Genomic DNA, 20,580 nt, shown 5'->3' with positions numbered 1-20,580 from the left:
CTTTCTATTGGTTATAGGTCATATATAATGAAACATAAGAAAGAACTATCAATGAATTCTGAAAGAGAGGGCGTGGCAGGAGGGGGCTGATTTTCTGATCGATAGCTCTGTAACCAAACAAAACTGAAGGCTATAAAAATTATGATTTGTCTGAGCAATAATGATTTTATAGAGAGTAATTTACGTTTAATTGCATACTTTTTTGAAGGGTGGTGGATAAAATATGGATGATGATATATCAAGAGAAAATGTGTCATGTGGGTCACACTAGTGGAAATTCAGAATTTTTTAAATATTGCCTTGTAGAATTAAAAACTTAAAACTTGTATACTATTAAAATATGGATTATTAGCTAAGATTTTATGCTATTCTGATTGGTATAACATAAACAAAAATTAGTTTACTAAAATTTTGAATGTATGACACTAAAACTTTGTGTCATGCGCAGTAAAGGATACCCATGGCAATAGGGTTAACAGTGTTTTTTGTAATGGTCATTAATATTACTTTTTTTGTTTTTTACCAGGAGAGGATCCCTGCTAAGCACATCAATATTTGTGTATGCTGCTACATCTCCTGTGAATGGGTACTTTGGTGGCAGCTTGTATTCTCGCATGCAAGGTAAAATTTCATTGTTAATTTTTCTTTTAACCATTTAGGAAAAATCTGTATTAAAGTTGATATACCTGAACTTTTAGAAGCTTAAACAGCAAATGATATAGTCTTCTGTTTCAAAGAAATATAGAGTAGAGAATAAGTTCTTAAAAATTAACTTTCGAATATAGTACTTAACAGGTATTGCAGAGAATATTAAGCTTCTCAATTCATTACTACATAACTCATTTAAAATCATTGTTGTTATATTATTTTTTTATTCAAATTATCATAAGTACCAGTTTACCAGAAATGGAATGCATAAATTTTTAATTATTTTTACAAAGTGTATTTGTTTCCAGATTTTTTTAGTGTCAGAAATTCTTTCTTTCAGAAAAATGACCTTTAACTTAAGCCATGTATTACAAGAATGATTTCATCTGTTATTATGCTGGGAAACATGCTCAGTCTTTGAAATCACAGTTTAATGGTTTGTAGCCTGTTGCTGTGGAAACCCACCAGTGGTTTGGGTCCTGTGGGCGTGCCATATGACTGACAGTCGAATCCCACTTTGTGACTTATCGATCAGACAGGAGTGGCCCATGAGTTGATCAATGGTTGCTGTTGATTAGCTACTTTTCCTGTAGTCTGTCAGTTAAAAACCAGGAAAAGCTATGTGCAGATAGACCTTTGTGTACCTTTGTACAAAAATTCTAAAGACAACAAACATTACATCTACTATTTCATCATAGACAAGCCTTATATTTGAAACTTTGTTTTAGAGCAAAGTCACTTTGAGCTGTCTGCTCAGTCCACCACGTGGAATCAGATCTCAGATTTTAGGATTGTAAGTCTTTAAACTTACTACTGTCCCACAGGGGAACTATAATTGAAACAAATTATAAATAAATAAAACAAATGTTGAATTAGCAACATTGTTAATGAATATTAACACATTTTGATTTCTTATTTTTGAAAGTTTAGAAATAGCAGTAAATTCAATTACTTATATTGGCTTGAAAACATGAAATGTATATCTTTTGTTGAAATGAATGACATACAAACTTGCAGAATACAAGAAAAGTAAATAAAAATATAAATGGAAGTTGATAAATCCATACATTGGAAACTCAAGGAGCAATTACAGTAGTAATAACCCTATAGATCTGAGTGAGTCAAAGTGTGCATGTCACGACCTTTATACAGAGTTACATTCAAAATTTAAGTAAACTACTTTATTAAAAATCTGTTAATAAACTTGACATCAAAACATAGTTTATAATTCAAAGTAATCTAAATTTATACAAAGTTACATTCAAAATATAAGTAAACTACTTTATTAAAAATCTGTTAATAAACTTGACATCGAAACATAGTTTATAATTCAAAGTAATCTAAATTTTTAATTTCAATAGGAAATGTTTAAATAAATTCTCCCTCTGCATTTCTCTCATTCACTTAATGCAATAGCATCCTGACTTCTCATTTGTAGATTTTTTTCTCTTACTTTATAAGGTTCTCTGATTGTTCAACCAGTTAGAAACACATACCATATATATATTGACAAGCCAGAGTATGAAATTTCAATCTTTTGTCATTTTGCTTTGGTGATACACCACTATATTTGTTCAACTCACATGACATCCCCTTCCCATATCATCTGTCTTTCAAGATATATTTATAATTCTCTCTGAAATTGCTATTGGACAAGTTTATAACCTAAAGAAAGAGTATATTCTGAACTATGTAAATCATATGATTGTATTGTTTTAACAGTCAAACCTGATAGTTTGAGAGAGAGCTTGCTGTGTTTAGACTAAAGATGTTACTCTGAGCAATGATAGAATTTTTAATCATTTTGTTCTATTGCCTGATATATTTTCCGTGGTCTAAAAAACATATTTGAAAACTACATGAATTATTTTTTGGACAACCAACATGGTGAGAAAACAACTGACTTACTAAACAATGCACCCAATTGCAAAACACTTCAAGGTTAAAGTAAGAGCTAAATTTCTTGTTTTTTATTAATATTTTTTTTTCATTTGTTGCTACAATATTTTTTAACAAAAGTAACTAAAATGTAAGAATTAAAAACTTAAATGAAAAAAGAAATTAAATAAATTTTATTGTGATCATTTCTCAATGAATGCATGCAACCTTCTCAGTTTGACATAACACGAAATAACCAGATATTTTGTTTATCCTAAGCTGTTCACTGTCTCTCCGGGTGATATATCGTTTACCACATTACTGGAGACAGATAAAAGTACAGTAAAAAAGCTACATCTGTTAGGATAATTAATTGTAATTGTCTGTTACAATCTGCAACCACTCTAGTCAAACAAATTTTTTTAAATTTTACTTCATATTTTTCAATATTTCATTTCACTGTCCATTATCTACAGTTAGTGTTACAATAGAGAAAATAAGAGATAAAAATATAAAGTTTAACCAAAAAAAACTGATATTAATTTAGAAAATTCTGTTTGAGGTATCTTTCTACAGTTTAAAAATCATCATTCAATCTTATTACTTATAGAAGTGTATAACGTTTATTGTAAAGAGATGATATGTAATCCTTTTGAACATGAATTTTCCAACACTAGTGTAGATAAACTGAAAAACGTTTTATTTTATTTTCTGTATTTAGGAAAGCGTTGGATTAAACAAATGGTGTTCAGTGCATTCATGCTTCCAGCCTTAATCTGTGGAACAGCCTTCCTTATCAATTTCATAGCTATATACTATCACGCATCTCGAGCTATACCGTTTGGAACAATGGTTTGTAAGAAAATGTTTTATTAGAAGTATCATTGTAAATATCATAAGGAAGACAACATTGTAACAACAACAACAAAAACTCCATAATGTTTATATTAAATATAACTACATCCAAGTTTCAAGCCAAGTGGTATCATTATTGTAAATGTTTGTAAGCTGTAAAGTAACAATAACTTAGTAAAACTCATTCATAATGTTTTGCACTGTACCTTTTTCATTTTCAAGAAAGATGACAAACAACTTCAAGGGAATATTTTTTTATTATTTTACCCAACATTTCACTTATGCTTTTTTGTGAGGGTCTTTAAGCATTCCAGGTACATTTTGTACAGCTATGACATTTTTATGTTAAAGATTTTTAAAAGTATTTCTTTATATAATTATAATTTCTAAGAAAAAAACAAAAAATTGTTCTAGCATGAACAACAAGTGTGTAAACTTCGATGGAAAATTCTTGTTGTTGTTAATTTACAAACAAATTATTAAATATATGCTAGAGTTTAAAGAGTTGGTGCAAAACCGAGAAAGATGTATATTCCTTTGAAGTGTTATGATATAAGTCTTGAGGTGCTTCCTTGTAGTTTCATTCATCTATATGAAGTAACTGATCATTGCATAAGTAATGGTCAGATACCAGAGAATAGAAGGTGTTTATTATATTACTCAGTTACTACAGTAGGCTTGTGTTCATAGCTTTTCACTAAAAATTATATCGCATTCTGTCAGTATTCCTATATTTGTCTGACAACAGTTAACGTATCAGTGCAAGCATTGATATAATGGCTCTTTCATTTTGCCAATGAAGTTCAACATTTTTTTTTATTGAACAATAAAGATGTTAGAATTATATTGCTAGTTATAAGGATGCTAGAACTATGTAACAGAAAGCGTACTGAATAAAATTGGGATGTGACATTGCTGCATGCTATGTTACATTTACATTGTATATCTCATTTTAGATCAGTAGTAAAATGTAAATGCTATGGTAGTTTCATTAGTTTTATAAATATATTCCTTAAAATTAAGTTTGATGTTTTTTGAAATTATATATTAAATTTAGTGTGTGTGTATCTATCTATCTATCTATCTATATATATATATATGTTGTGTATTCACAATCAAATAACAAGTGTTTTTGTTTAAAGCTACTCTTGAAGAATATGAGGAATCACTGGTTATTGAGTGACAATAAGAAACAAGCTACGCTTAGTAGTTGGAGTTTGTCAGCCTTTGTTTGGAATGTTCAGTTTACTAGAAATAATTTTTTTATTGCATTTTCCTGTACAATGTGTGCATGTTGGGTAACTTCCTGTAGCATATTGTCAGCTCAACACTATATTGAGTAGAATAAGCTTACTATGTTTGACAAAGTGCAAGGTACAATAATTTTTTATTGCAAAACACTATTTAACATTACTTTGATCAATGGATAAAATAGTTACTTGATGTAAAGGCTGTTTGATTTTAATTGGAAATAGCAAAAACTATCATGTGGCATTTAAGTCTGTCATGTCTGAACTAAATCAAAACTTCTTTATTCAAATAGATGCAGAGTTATAGACATAAAAACTGGCATACAGTTATATTGCTTTTAAGTTTCTGTATACAACTCTAATTTCAATGTTTCTTCTTACAAATGTAGTATATATTATTATAGCCTCTTTTTAAGAACAGATTTCCTGACATAATTCAACTTGACTATGACAAAATTCTATATAAATCATTTGGTGACAAAAGCTTGTTCTTAAAGAGCCTTGCAAACATGCAATATGTAAATATTGTACTCAGTACCACACCAGCCCATTGTTGACCGCAAAATGATTAAGGAAATTTTAATAAATACTTCTTATTTTATTTATTATTTATTTATTAGCAGATTGTTCTTAATATTCTTACTGGTGTATTCAATTTTTTTTTTATTAGTCACATAATTACTTCTAAGATTGTCACTGAAGTGGAAAGACTTGTTCAACCAACTGATACATGTAGGATACCTTTTCTTCACATTCTGTGACCCAGCATGGCCAGGTGGTTAGGGCGCTCGACTTGCAATCAGAGGGTCTCGGGTTCGAATCCCAGTCTCACCAAACATACTCGCCCTTTCAGCCGTGGGGGGCATTATAATGTGACGGTCAATCCCACTATTCGTTGGTAAAAGAGTAGCCCAAGAGTTGGCGGTGGGTGGTGATGACTAGCTGCGTTCCCTCTAGTCTTACACTGCTAAATTAGGGACGGCTAGCGCATATAGCCCTCGTGTAGCTTTGCGCGAAATTCAAAATATATACAAAAATACACATTTTGTGTTTACCATTATTGTTATATTTATTCATTAATAATTTCAACTCTGATTCATTTCCATTATCATATAATTCCAAGTTTATAAGTTAAATAATTATTTAATTCCAGGTTGCTGTAACATGTATCTGCCTATTTGTGATCTTGCCCCTGACACTAGTGGGCACAGTGCTTGGACGAAATTTGGCTGGTCAACCCAATTACCCTTGTCGTATAAATGCTGTGCCAAGGCCTATCCCAGAGAAGAAATGGTTTATGGAACCATTGGTTATTATCCTTCTTGGAGGTGTCCTGCCATTTGGTTCAATTTTTATTGAAATGTGAGTTCAGCATCACAAGGCATTTTTAAGTTCTGTTCATTATTTTTCTAACTTATGCTGGAAAAGCTATACAATAGCTTGTTTTTGTAACTTAAATGGTGTGCTTCGACTTGAAAATCCAATATTATTGATGTACGAAAAACATTTGTATGAATTATGGTTTTTAAACATATATCAACTTTTTCCAATTAAAACAACATTAAATATTAAAATTTTCAATTAATATTTGATTAAGATGACCAGTATCAAGGGCACACTTAGACATCAAACTTTACAGTTTAAATAAAAATTGTAATTGTAACTCTTATTTTGTAACTTTGTAAAATTTATGAAGTGTAATTTTCAAAGAAAATTTTTTTAAATGTTTGAATTTGTCTGCCCATCCCAAAGTATATGTTTATACTAAATCCAGACTCTGCCATTCCTTATATTCAAGGTTTTATTTAACACATTACTTTTAGTTTAATGATTATTTTCTAGAAAGATGTCTTGAGAGCCTTTTATAATAACACACTAAGTGGTTTGGACAGTAACTAATAAATCATAGTCTCTAAATAAGATGGAACCAATGGTTAAGCATGATTGGATAGAAAACGTTCTTGTGTATATTTCACGTAGTGAAGAACAAAGGATTCTGATGTGAAGTTTACGAAACTTGGGATCAAGCGACAAATCTGGCATTTTTTAGAAGTTTCTTTTGACTATGTTTTCATTTGTGATCATGTTTTTTTTTATATATGTTTTAAAACTACAGGAATATTCTCATATGAAAAGACATAGGGTATGGATATATAGGTTTAGTGAGCATATTGGTGGATACAACTCAAATTTATAACCAATGTGTTCGTAACACTAGCAGATGTACCTGCATGATGCCACGTGAGAGGTTTATGAAAGTTAACAAATTATTTATGATTCTTTTATTGATTTTATAGAGAAGGGTCATTGTGTCATTTTATCTGTGGCTACATCTTTACTGGGGTTTGTGGCTATGTATGCAGAAACCTGCCTGGGTTGGTAGGAAGGCACTGTATTGCTATGTACATAGAGAGGATATCTCCATTTAGAATAATTTCATTGAGAGATGCATTTGATTTGTATATGATGGTTAATAGTACTTAGTTTAAAAAAATAGTTTTGTATTCTCTATTTCATGCTCATAGCAAGTTGTATATATATAATAAAGCACACACTGTTAATAGGTGTTGTTATGAGGTGTTTATATCAATGAATATTAAATCCCTCAAATAATTGATGAGATTTGAAAACCACATTTTTAACAATTATGAATATAAAAATGTGTTTGTTTTTTTCCAAAATAAGGCAGTGGCAAATGTAAAGGTTGAAAGTACATAAAAAGAAAATTTATTTGTGTCCACTGGGTTTGATTATTTAAGTAACATTTTATTTGCTATTTAATTTTTTTTATCGAAAAGCAATAAGTAGCCTGTGACTCAAAAATATCTCACTTAATATAAGTGTATCTTTCTTGAAAGTATCTATAATCAATGCATGAAAAAGAAGTCTCTCAAATGATTGATGGAATTTGAAAACAAAATGCAATTGTAGAATTAATGTTTTACCAGCTATGAATATAAATAGCATTTCTATTTTTGTCCTAAATATGTCAGTAATGATTGAACATACTTATACTGTATGTATACCCCATGTTATGAAAGAAGTAACTGGAGGAATCAATACCCCTAGTGACCATCCCCATTGACTGATCTATACTTAGCCATCACTGGAGCTCTGAAATCTTTGCATTTTAAAAGAACAATAACTTCGTGACACATCCCAAATCATTCCTAGTTGATTAAATCATATTTGACAGGTCCAAATGCAAAAGCCTAGAAGAAGTTAGAGGACAAACAAATTTTTTTCAAATTATTGTAGGATTCATATCTGTACTTACAACTAAACCATGGAAAGATCATTACTGGATTGTCATATGTTCTGTAAGTAGAACACCCTGTGTTACTTAACTTCACTTTTCTGTGATCAACAGTACTATTTTTATGTACCTTCTTGAGGATTACCATATACCTCCTTCTGAAGTATAAAATTTCATATCATTTTATTGCATAGAGTAAGTAGCCCTCACCAGCCAAAACTGTGATTTTTCCACACATCATGTAACATTTCTGTCCTGTTACTATGAGTGGATTTACCACTCTGCTTCTGGGAATGCTATGCCCACCTGTGCTTTTATACACATTATGCTGGTGTGGCACTGCCTGATTGGTTGGTTGACAGCCACTCACTGTAAACTATCAGCACTTGAATGTACTCTGGTAGAGTTCATTTTCATACAGTAGAGAGTAATATTCCCACAGTATTTCTATTTTATATCTACTTTATTCACTGTTTCCATAATTATTTTCAATACAATACATATTCAAGGGAAGATTAATTGCTAATTTATAGGAACATGTACAAATCTCTGCACTTGGATATGCAATCGAGAGACAGTACAGAACCTTATCTAAGAAATAGGGTTTGTACAAGTCCTGGAAGATCATAAAATTTTCAAATTCCGTTTCCAGGTCTTAAAATTCTTGGAAGGTAATTTAATGCGCAATAGAAGTTCATATTAAACATTTATTTTTAAATAAATTTTTTTTTTTAATAATGTTACATTGGATGTAGCGTGATGGAACATATGCATGTTGTCCTGTTACTAACTTCTAGCCTTTTTTGCAATTCATTTTTTTTATAATTATGAAGAAAACTCAGTAAATTTGAGTGTCTTGCTTGTAAAGAGATGGTATTAAACATATCCTGGAAATAGATAATTACATTCTAGAATTTTGTCTTGATCAAGTGTATGAATCCAGAAACAATTATAAGCTCTCTAGAATGACCACTGTGTCAAGTAACCTTACCTTGAGCCAAGGATTAACACAAGTTTATGACTTTTACATCTTGTTCACAAGGGTAGTAACTAAATACAGAATACCTAGCAGAAAATTTTTGAAGAGGTGTTTTTGAATATACTTGGATAAAAATGTATTATTTTGTAGTTTCTAACTGCTGCAGAAGAAGTATTGAATTTTAATGGTTTTTATTACATTTAAAATATTTTGATTTTTTTAAAGTTTTATTAATGATTTTCAAATATTGTAATTTATGTTTGTTTAAATTTATACTATTTCAGATTGTATTTTATATATATATATATGTACATGTTATTACTTCTGCACTGAGAATTTGTTATCTTATAAAGAAACGTTTTTTTTTTTTTGATAGATCTGGAACTTTTAAAAACTCATTTTTTTGCAATCCATTAGTTCATCTTTATAAATTTTATTTTTTCCCCTCTATAATATATATTTTCACTCTGTTCGTTTCTGAACTTTATACCTGTACCTTTTTAAACCATATATACTCCATCACCTTGTAATTTACACAACAAGGTAAGTTCCATATTTCATATGTAATGCTGTAGTCATAGTTTATATTGTTTACAAGTATGACTATAATATTTATCCCAAACTGTTTATCAAATTCATTTCTCTATTTTTTTTACTATAATTATGAAATGTTCTTCAAATAACACACACTTTGCAGCAATATCCACTAATACAGATTGATACATATACTAATTTCATTTTAACTTATTACTAACATTTTGTTTTGAAAAATAAACCATATCATGATGTTAAACCTATTACAGCAATATATGTATGTATAAGATGTCACATCACATTTACCTAACTTAAAATTTGTTGTATTCTTCACTAATGATAATATAATTATAAAGTACAAAAATTATCTTAATTTTCATATGTCTTGGTGTAGTATTACAAATTGGGTAAGTCAGTTTGACAGTTCTCTTGTAACTAATATCATGTGAAACTTGTGTGATTTCAGGTACTTTATATTCACTTCATTCTGGGCCTACAAGATTTATTATGTGTATGGGTTCATGCTGCTTGTGTTTTTGATCCTGGCAGTTGTCACTGTATGTGTCACCATAGTCTGTATTTATTTCCTTCTCAATGCTGAAGATTACAGATGGTAAGTGATGTTCCATTCTGACTTGTTTGAAAATGTGAAAAAATAAATTCTGTATTTTTGTTGTTGTTGTTGAGTTTATATAATTACACCATCAGACTTGTAAGGTGATTATTCATTTATATAAATAACTTATAAGGTATTTATTTATCTACTTAAGGTTTTAATGGTGTGTGGACGCTTTTTCCAATTCTTATTGAAAAATTTAAATTCAGTCAAAATTATTTTATGATTAATTCAAATTAAAGAAGAAGTTTATAGTAATTTAGCATCTAAACGTGTTTATAAAAACATGTTTATTGCATGCAATATCCTACAGAGTGTAGTAGGTAAAATATAAACCTAATAACAGCACAAGCACTATTGAAAAGTAAACTTCCTCCACTAGGGCTAAACTGGAAATATATTCACTAGAAAATCAATTCCCAGTTTAACTCTGAAAAAGAAAAAAAGGTGTACTTTTTGTAAGTACTCAGTTAACTCAAGTTATTTTTTTGTGATCATTGTACTATACTAGCATCATGAAACATTTATATTCTATAGAGCAAGATCAAAAGAAGAAAAAATAATTAAGATTTTAGGATTTGTTAGAACTGAGAACAGCTTGGGAAGAGTTGTTCTAGCTTAAACGTATATTGGCAAAGTACAGTATAAACATAAAATCTGTTGAACATTAAAAGTATCAGATAGAAAAAGCTTAAGAAATGTCTTAATCATAAGTAAATAATTAAATTAGTCTATTCTATTTTGATCATGAATAAACTTTAGAAATAGCTATAAATTTAAACTGTATGGTTTATAATACCAAATGTGATCTATTTCTGATTAAAACAAGTATAATGGAACATAGCAGTAAGTATTTACATCACTCAAACTGAGTTATTCTGGTTCCTAGTGTAATAAAAGTTCATTTGCACTTTAATTGTCATAAGCAAGATCCTTTCTTAATATCAATGTCCACCATTTTAATTGTCATAGGCAAGATCCTTTCTTGATATTGGTGTTCACCATTTTAATTGTCATAGGCAAAATCCTTTCTCAATATCAGTGTTCACCATTTTAATTGTCATAGGCAAGATCTATTTTCAATATCAGTGTTCATCATTTTAATTGTCATAGGCAAGATCTATTATCAATATCAGTGTTCATCATTTTAATTGTCATAGGCAAAATCCTTGCTCAATTTCAGTGTTCACCATGTCTCTCAATTTACACAACCAAACATTTTGGAGTAAATGCTGTTTATATCATTCATATATAAAGCATTTAGTTGTATTATTTGTAACTGCTATTCTTCTTAGGAAAACAAGTGTGATAAAACATGACAGTAGAACAGAAACTGTTTTTAGCGTTACTTCCCTTTCTTTTTTTTTTCCAAGTCAGTACAAGTTTATAGTAAAAACTGTATGAACTTTTCATATTGTTCTTGTACACTACTGTCTGTACTCAGTGGCAGAGCACAACATACACACACACATAAGTTTGTTTAAGATGTTGATACCAGTCCGTATATTAGCCATAAATGTTGTACTGTTAATTATGCCATTGCTTACCGAGAGTGCTTCTTGTAAGAGATGTGTATAATCTTTTGTGTACTACATGACTGAGATAACACTTCAGCTACTGTTGTTACTTAGTTGCTATAATGATCTCTGGTAATAAATCAGAATGTTAAGTCTCATCAGTGGTGTTCTTCAGCCAGTACATTTTTTTATTGAAATGCTAGTATATATATTCATCGTACTGGAAATCTGTTTTTGTCCAGTTATAGAGTGAGAAAAAAAAGCATTTCTAGTCCTAGTATGCTGGTTTTTTTTTGTTGGATTTTATTCGTATTGTTGCCAATATTTCAAACCTTAACATATGCATTTGCAGTCAAAACTGTGAGACATGAGCAAGAAAAACTATCCATGAAATGTCTATTTCAGTTCTTTACGTGTTCACAACAAACATGGTAAGGAAAAATTCATTTACTAAACTTGAGTTTTGGGCACAATATAAATATGCAAGGCCCTTTATTTATTCATGTACTTCTTAATTTATAAATATTTCATGAAAGACTGAGTGCATTTTTGATCTTTTCTTTCAGGCAATGGACTAGCTTCTTGGCTGGTGCTTCCACAGCTGGCTATGTGTACTTGTATTCCTTATATTACTTCTTTTTTAAAACTAAGTAGGTAGCCATTAATCTGCCCATAAAATTATATAAAAAATATTGAATTTTATATTTACTTATGTAGTGGGTATAATGCTGTTCTTAAATGTACCCCTAATGAGATGTTTAATTGCACAAATAGTAGTAACTTCAAGGTGATTTAACTTCCCCATTAAAATTAAAGTTCTATTTTCACATGATTAATTCAGTTAATTGTTGTCCATTTCACCTATTACTGTCATGCAGCATTATAGCTTTAGGAATCATAGGTGTTATTTTTCATACAAGTAAGATGACAAAAGAACACTTAATAGTTGTAACAGTTTTTAATGCTGCTTTATGAAATTGTAATTTGAACTTATTGTTTAGTCACATTCTCAAGACTCTTAAGATAGTGTAAAAAAGTATTATTGCTAACAGTAACTTTTATGTTGTATAAAGATATTGTGGCTTTGATATAAATAAGTATTGTAACATTAATACATATTTACTGACAGATTAGTCTTTAATGCTGCTTTATGATATTGTAATTTGAACTTATTGTTTAATTTGAGTGATTGAAAAAAAAGTAATGCTTAGAAACAGTTAAATGGAGAAATAACGTAATTGAACAAAATGGTTGAAATCCACTTGTACTATTTAAGACATAGAACATTGGATTATAATTTGATCTATACAAAAATATTAAGTCCACTAAGAACATTATAAAACATTTCAGTGGCAAGGTTTTCCAGATTGAAAAGCCAAAATAAAGATTGCTAAAGAAATCCTATGTTATAAATGTGACTGTAATCAGCTTTGTAGTGGAGTTATCTGCATGATTATCACATGTAAACTTGTGAATAAACAGTAGAATTTAGATAGTAAACCCTTCCAAATTAATTTTCAGTTGAAATTTAGTGCTCGTGTTACTTTCTTTTAAGAAGATTGGGTGCTTTAGAGTAATGTACTTACTATTAAGAAATATTTTAAAGTGTTAGGAAAAGCAGCTAATGCATATTTCTTGGTTAATTTCTAAATAGAGTTGCGATCTTACTTAATTGAAGATTTGCAAGAAATTTATCCTGTAAATTCCTTGTGTCTATTTTATATTGATGCTTGATATAAAACTTTACACTTTGTAGATACTGTAGCAATGCATTAAACCAATTATTATAAAAATAAAATTCTATTGTAAAAAATGATACAAATTTTTGAGGAGGAGTAATGGTGCCAACTTTATATTAGTCATATTAAAAATGTGCTTAAAAAGTATCGTATGAATACAGTTTAACTTAGTAAACATAAAATGGTGATAAACAGATATGGGAAGCCAACCCCCTATGTTATGTATGTATGTATGAAGTAAAGGAGTAAAAAAGATCAGTACACATACAGGTCATAAGCTAGATATGAAGGATTACTTGGCATAGTCGCTCTATCTCTGGTGTATATGCTGCTTTTCAGCTATCCAGAGTATCCCAAAGACAAAAACTGGCAACAGCCAAAACTGAGATTTCTTATTTTTATTCATCATCATCTTTCTTCAATAGGCCTAGTGCTTACCTAGTTCTAGCAGTAACTATAATTTTATCATCATTTGATAGAGTTAAACAGTCTTCACAATCTTTGACTACCTATTTTATTATTATTCTATGCAAAATTTATAATGCTTTAGAATACACACTATAACCTAGTAACCCATGTATGCCATCTTATAAAAAAAGTTAACAAACAAGTATTAAGAAAAATTTATCACTAAATACAAAAGCTATGTAGGGCTGGCTGCTGAACTTGAAAAAAAAAGGAACCAAACAAGATAGGGATGGAAGTAGACATATAGTTGATCCGGCTAATGATCACATAGCAGATTAAGCCGTCTTAACTTTACATGGAGAATATAATCCCTGTACTACTGGCTTCCTCACTGGCAAAACAAATAGAACCAGAATTTCCAATTATAAAATAGACATAAAAGCAGTATTCTCTAGCTGAAATTTTATTCAAACACCAAGATTTCAACAGACAAAGTTGACATCGTAAGGTCATTATAAACAGCAAACTATATAAAATTTGTTAGAGAAGAATGGATTAGAATTTTTATGTTTCATATGCCTTCAATCAAAATGAATGAAAAACTTTTTCTTTTTTTTCTAGAATGTATGGCCTTTTTCAGTCCGTTTTCTATTTTGGCTATATGGCTTTGTTTAGCATAGCTCTTGGAATTCTTTGTGGTAAGATTCTTCATTTCAAATGCTATTTGGCACATTCTTTATTTTATATTTTCTTTAGGAAAATAATTAATTTTCAGATACAGTAATGTGCACTCTTTTAATCAGACAATAAAGCCACATTGTATCGAAATAAACCAGTTCTTGCATCATTTATTTTTTTAAGACTATTTTTGTGTGATTGTATTTCTGGAAAAGTGAATTGACAATGTTACTGGAGAAAGGTACTTTTTTTTTATAAATTGGTTAGTGCTTGGATTGTATTATATGTGCTACTGTAAATGTTACACGAAAGTTGGTTCTCATTTAAGGTTGTCAGTGTCTTAGATTATTCAAAAGTTACTTTTTGCCAGTTAAATTATTTAATCTACAATGTTTTAGTTGGACACACAATACTGTCACATATCTAATCCAGTTATAAAATTCTGCTTATAAAAGCTGATATAATTATGAAACCATAAAAAAATACCTGAAACGAATATCGTTTGTTCATAATAAGTTAGTATTTTATAAAATACTGCTGCTTTAACATTTAACTTAAAGTACTTTGTTCAGTCATTCTAAAATTTATTTGTAACTTTATGTAAGTTTACGTTATACAAAAAAAAATCACTTTGTTTTTTCTTTTTCTTTACAGGCACCTTTGGTTACATTGGGACCAGCACATTTGTCCATAAGATCTATTCTACTGTAAAAATTGACTGAATTTTCTGTACAAAAGCTGGTGTTGGGAAAACTTTGTACTATTCTGTGAGAGTGCAAGTTTAGAAGAGCTTAGCATTATTCACAGCATGAGGTCAGCGGGATTGCATCACAGTTCTGTAAGAAAAGACACTGTTGGCACATTCCAAATTTAGCCAGAAAATGAGTTGTGAAACATATACAAGCTTCCCAAAACTATGATAGTCAACGTGGTTACACAAAGTCTCATTTCAATGAAAATTATCCCTTTATATTATGAACACACATTTCTCTTGCTTATTATTAGAAGAAAAAATATCATCTTAAATGGTTAAACTTAAAAGATTCATATTAAGTTACTTAAAGGTAATTCACATAGATTATTTGTTTAGGATAGTATAAAAATGCATTAATAGCATGAAAGATAATAGCATATAGAATTGTATTGAAAGGAAATAATTCACGTTTCAAATTAACGTCAAAATTGTTCTTCTAAAGTTTGTGTGAAGCTCTGCTTCTATTAACATTATTATACTTTTATTGAAATTAAGATGTATCTGTAATGGTGTACATAAAAACATTACATTATTGAATTAATATTTTTTTCTTGCTGCATAACACTTACTATCTTAATAGAAAAAAAAAAGTTTCATTTTATGTCAAAATAGGTTTTGCTTTCTTTGTATGAGGAAATGTAAAATCAGAATATATAAAACTAAGGAATTCAAAAAATACAAATTTACTTCTGTTTCATACACACTTATTCATATATATATATTTAGTAAATATATATAAGGAATTTCATTGTTGTTTAAATAAAGTGCTGAAAGTTATGTTGTAGAAACATTTCTCACTAGAGTATGTGTATCCCTTTGGAGGGATGTATTACCATAGACACACAAAGTTATTTTAGTGTGGTTGATTCTGTTTTGTTGTAAATTACAAATATTAAGAATAGTCTCATCATTTTCATTTCTTAGAATTTTAAATCTAATGTAACCAGAAAAGCTTTTTCAGCAAAATTGAGGTACATTTATACAGAAAAATTTCCTCTTATTTTCAAAGTTTCATGTAGTGTAATGTTTTTATAAGTGATCGGTTTAAGATCATTAATGAAACCATTTTAAAAACTGTAGTATATTAGTACTTCTCATCTTAATATGTTATGATTTGATTTTTTGCAGAAAGTATGCGAGTTTGCATTTAAATTAAACATTAAATTTTTCTCCCTAGCCTTTTTTTAATGATTATTTTAAAGAAATAAAAAATAAAAAACTTACAAGATATAATGTGAAAGCGATTTATTCTCTTATTGAAATCTATACCATGATTAACTAAGACCTGCATTTTTTATGTATTACAACTCATTTCAGCTGGCACAAAGATCTGGTTTTGTGTGGGAATTAGCTTAAAGTATCTTTTTACTTATATACATGCCTATTTTAAGTTTTAAAAAATTAAGACTATGGAGGTAAATTTAGCATTCCAATTCTATCTAATCCACTTGTTGCATTATATATGATAAAAAATCTGTAAAATGAGATCAATATTAGTAATAAAACATGTACCATGATAAACATTATATCATGAAACATTGCCGTTGATATGACAGAGATGACATAAGGTGAAACTTCACTTCTCTGCAGGTCTGGTGTGTGTTTTATTAATTAATATGTCTACAACTTATCCAAAAGCAAGGTGAAGAAAACCTGAGTTATAAATAAAGCAAAAAGTCTCAAACACTTTAGCAGTGGTGTGTGAATAAGCAAAACTAGTTAAAAGTTGAGAATACACAAACCATTCAAATGAATGAATATTTCTATTTTCAGTAAAACTGTTGTAGTAAATATTTATTAGAGCACACATTACTTATATTTGCAATAAAAATTGTAATTAATTTACATTTCAGGCAATTTATATTATCAAAAACAAGGTTATTGTTTCTACAGTTGAAAAAGATAACTTGTTGTGAAACATACAGGTTACCCCTAACTGTACGGATAATAGTTTACTTTTATCAACTTAATTTTTTTTTAACTTTTAGTCCTAATATTTCATGCCAGATTTAATTGCATTTATATCATCACATTTTTTTCCCTTCAACATGATGTTTAAACATGTATTACCAGTTAGTACCAGATCTTTACCCTGTTAAGATTGCCACTGTTACCAATAAACGTTCAGAAATAAATTGGTTGTATGTAATGAAATGCTGGCTTCCTATCAGTACTTTTTATTTCATAAGCTACTGTAGTTTTTTTACCAAACAAATTATTATATCATTTAAGCATGCTTTGTGTAAGTAAAAGCAAAGAAATAGTTTTATGATTCAGAGAACATATTGCTTTTGCTTTCTGCAAGGCCTCTGAAAATGGTTTTGACATAAAATTATTGTAAGAATATTGTATACCAACTAAATACTCTAAAATCATAAGCAGGGTGGGGGAGTGGTGTAACATACAGGATGTCCCAGTAGTCTGAACCCATTGGGAAAAATACACGATGTATTCTTAATTTATTTATTATTCAAATTGAATGCCATTAACAGCCATACAAATATCAATTATTGTTATACTGTGTCATTGGAGTATTTTCTTTCCTGAAATATGTACAACTGACGTTAGAAATGTGTTCGTTTAACTTTAATATTATAATGTATATTTTCCCTACGGGTCCAGACTTCTGGGACACCCTGTACACAACTTAATTTGACTGGACTACAATGTATAGTCAGAACTGAAGTCAGTTTTTTTTTTTTAATCATACACTGCCTTATGTGCATATGAAACCCGAATTGAAGTTGTACATGTTTTTATATCACTATAAACTCTGTAATACTGGTATTAAAGCTGGTTAGTTATGTGAATTTTCCATATGGACATTTTTGATCCCCTTGTAATAATATTATGTTTCTTCCTTTACAAGGAATAGTTGTTTTAGGATGTTTGGATCAATAGAATTCATTAATAAAAACAAATTAAATTTAGTTAAAACAATCTGTATTTAAAAGTAATTATGCAAGTGAGGAAAGATTTAATCTACTGGATAATCCAATTCATATGAATGCTTAATGAAGTCAGTAATAATTTCAAACATCTTTTATTTTTTTAAAGTTGTGTCACACTTTATTCTAAATCCTTGTTGCCTTTTCTTAGAATATGACCTTTAATACATGTTCTTTACTTCTACATAGGTATGCAGACTTTGAAAACTTGTGAAACTGTTGGAAAGAGATATCATGGGAACTTAAACAAGACTAGTCACATTAAGATAACTTGCAATGCAAGAAAAACTTGGTCAACATTAAAAACCTTGTTCAGCTTGATTACTTCAAGTTCAGATGTATGTACTTTGAAAACTGTTAACTGAACACAACATAATTTACTGAAAACCTTCTGAATGTCATTATGTGCCTCAAGCAATGGAACAGGGAAAAATTTCTCAACACAATCAAATAAAGATGATAAAAAAAGTAAACATCTAATATGTAACAGCATGAGGGCTTAATATAATCAGAGATGCACCTGTAAAAGAAACATAAAATTCCTTTTTTGACCTTCTGCTACATAGAGATAAAAAATTTAGTTAACAGCTCCCTCTGCTAAGGACAGAAGGGAGAAACATGTCAATTAGTATTACCACAGATGATGCTTTAGACAACTGAAGCATCTATTAACCAGTGTTCCATCGCTAAGCCATCTCGTACCAAGCTGACAGTTTTGAAATTGTTCAGATGTCCATCTGGAACTGTGGCTCTTCCTGGTTTTCTGAAAGATAGAAAATTATGAATACTTATATTTTATAGTTTCTAAAACTTAAAAAACAATTGCTATATAAAATAAAAACTCCAGAAAGTATCATATATATATGCATTGTTCAAAAATTCAATGTATATATAAATATGTGCTGGGTAATTAGTACTAATTGATTAACTGACAGCCCAATTAATCAGTTAGTACTAGTAAAAAAAAAAAAGTTAACTGGAAGGTGCTGCAAATTAATTGCTTTCACTATGGTCAGCAGTTCCAAGCTAGTGAGAGTGTCAGATAGCCTTAGCAGCTTTAGCATAACACATATTGACAAGGCAAGCAAATCTGGTCGCAATGGGAATCCAACATAAGATCTTGATATCACTAAAATTAAACACATTTGAAGCAAAAAATAGTTATGAGGCTAAAATTTGCAGAGCACATATAGCCAATTATATAGTTTTAGCTCAACAACAAACATAATAGCAATGTTTTGATTACTTGATTAGATTATGTGACACTAATCAATGTAGGTACTGCTCATGGGTAATAAGCAGTATATCTGTGGACTTACAACACCAGAAACTAGGTTTTGATACCTGTGGTGGGCAGAACACAGATAGCCCATTGTGTAGCTTTGTGCTTAATTACAAACTTAAGTAATAAATAAAATTGCCCAGCATAGTAACTTATCTAACTTTTGTAATAAATGAGTTGTGAATGTGGTTCTTAAAACTAATAACACAGGCCTGCAATGTCTTGAAATGTTTACATGTTCTACAGGTTCGTTAAATTCGAAAACAATATCCATTTTTCTTCATCACGTACAGATTTTTCACAAAACGTCATAATGCAATACATAAAAGAAAGACCACAACACAGAGTTTTTAGACTAAAAGATGTAGATTTCACACAAAAAAAAATTCAGTATGAATGAGGATGCATATTCATTTAACATCAATGTTCTTCCCTTTTGTTCAATTTGTATTGTTGTTAACAAACATAATAATAACAAATGTTCATTGTGGTAAATGAAATAAAAATTTGATATAAGTAAAGAGTTTTTTCTTATCAATTTATAAAAAAATCCTTACATGATAGAAAAAAATATTATTTTCAAAATCTGCGTAGCTGAGTCATGGAAAATCTATTATTAAAACCAAAACAACTTTTATAAAGTTTAAACTTGCAGGCCTGTGTAATTATTTAAAAATCTGAAACAATAATTTCAATAACTTTTATTTATTTTGGGTTTAATCTATAGAAATATTTTGCAACCTTAGTAAGGTGTCTTCACACAACTTCTAAGGCTGAAACTTTAGAAATGTTATTAGGTAATAATTTCACATTTTCTAAGAAGAATTCCAAAACATTTACTTACAAAAATCACAGTTCCTTCACTTTTTTTTTTAATTTTCAATGAAAAACATAAATAATTGTAGTTTTCTTATAGTTAAAAAAAAAAGATCAAACTTACTAATCAATATCACTTGTAGGGTCTTTATATCAACAAGCAGTAGTCCTGAGACCTAACATTAGCAGAGGATGGTATTCTTTGCAGTTACAAGTTGAAGAAAACTGTCAATTATTAGCTAAAAACCTCCATATATTTGCTTTTTTTTTAATTTTTTTACTTTTGCTAAAAGCAAGAGAATAAAATTTAAAGATCATTATATACACCTGGAAAAAAGTTAAGCACCCCCAAATATTTTTCAGGATTGCTTATTGAAAATAAGGTTTAATTTTCATGATGTTGAGCAATGTTCATAATTTCA

The 20,580-nt window shown here is 29.4% G+C and overlaps 2 protein-coding genes across 2 annotated transcripts in view; one reads left to right on the top strand and one right to left on the bottom strand.

Annotated features, from left to right (window-relative positions):
- LOC106478657 (transmembrane 9 superfamily member 3-like) overlaps positions 1–16,638 on the top strand; it is a 44,207-nt gene extending 27,569 nt beyond the window's left edge. Inside the window, exons 7-13 of the mRNA XM_013939212.2 lie at positions 527–621; positions 3,248–3,378; positions 5,785–5,993; positions 9,867–10,013; positions 12,100–12,183; positions 14,302–14,378; positions 15,013–16,638. Of these exons, the coding sequence (XP_013794666.1) occupies positions 527–621; positions 3,248–3,378; positions 5,785–5,993; positions 9,867–10,013; positions 12,100–12,183; positions 14,302–14,378; positions 15,013–15,080 (811 nt within the window). The 3' untranslated portion in view covers positions 15,081–16,638. The remainder of the gene's footprint in view (positions 1–526; positions 622–3,247; positions 3,379–5,784; positions 5,994–9,866; positions 10,014–12,099; positions 12,184–14,301; positions 14,379–15,012) is intronic.
- Positions 16,639–17,160: 522 nt separating this feature from the next.
- LOC106478663 (eukaryotic translation initiation factor 4E-binding protein 1-like) overlaps positions 17,161–20,580 on the bottom strand; it is an 8,361-nt gene continuing 4,941 nt past the window's right edge. Inside the window, exon 3 of the mRNA XM_013939218.2 lies at positions 17,161–18,823. Coding sequence (XP_013794672.1) covers positions 18,786–18,823 — 38 coding nt within the window. The 3' untranslated portion in view covers positions 17,161–18,785. The remainder of the gene's footprint in view (positions 18,824–20,580) is intronic.

The sequence above is a fragment of the Limulus polyphemus genome, unplaced genomic scaffold (assembly GCF_000517525.1).
Source record: "Limulus polyphemus unplaced genomic scaffold, Limulus_polyphemus-2.1.2 Scaffold239, whole genome shotgun sequence".
Lineage (NCBI taxonomy): Eukaryota > Metazoa > Arthropoda > Merostomata > Xiphosura > Limulidae > Limulus > Limulus polyphemus.
Note: the sequence above shows the minus strand (reverse complement) of the source record. Positions and strands in the feature narration are given on the sequence as shown.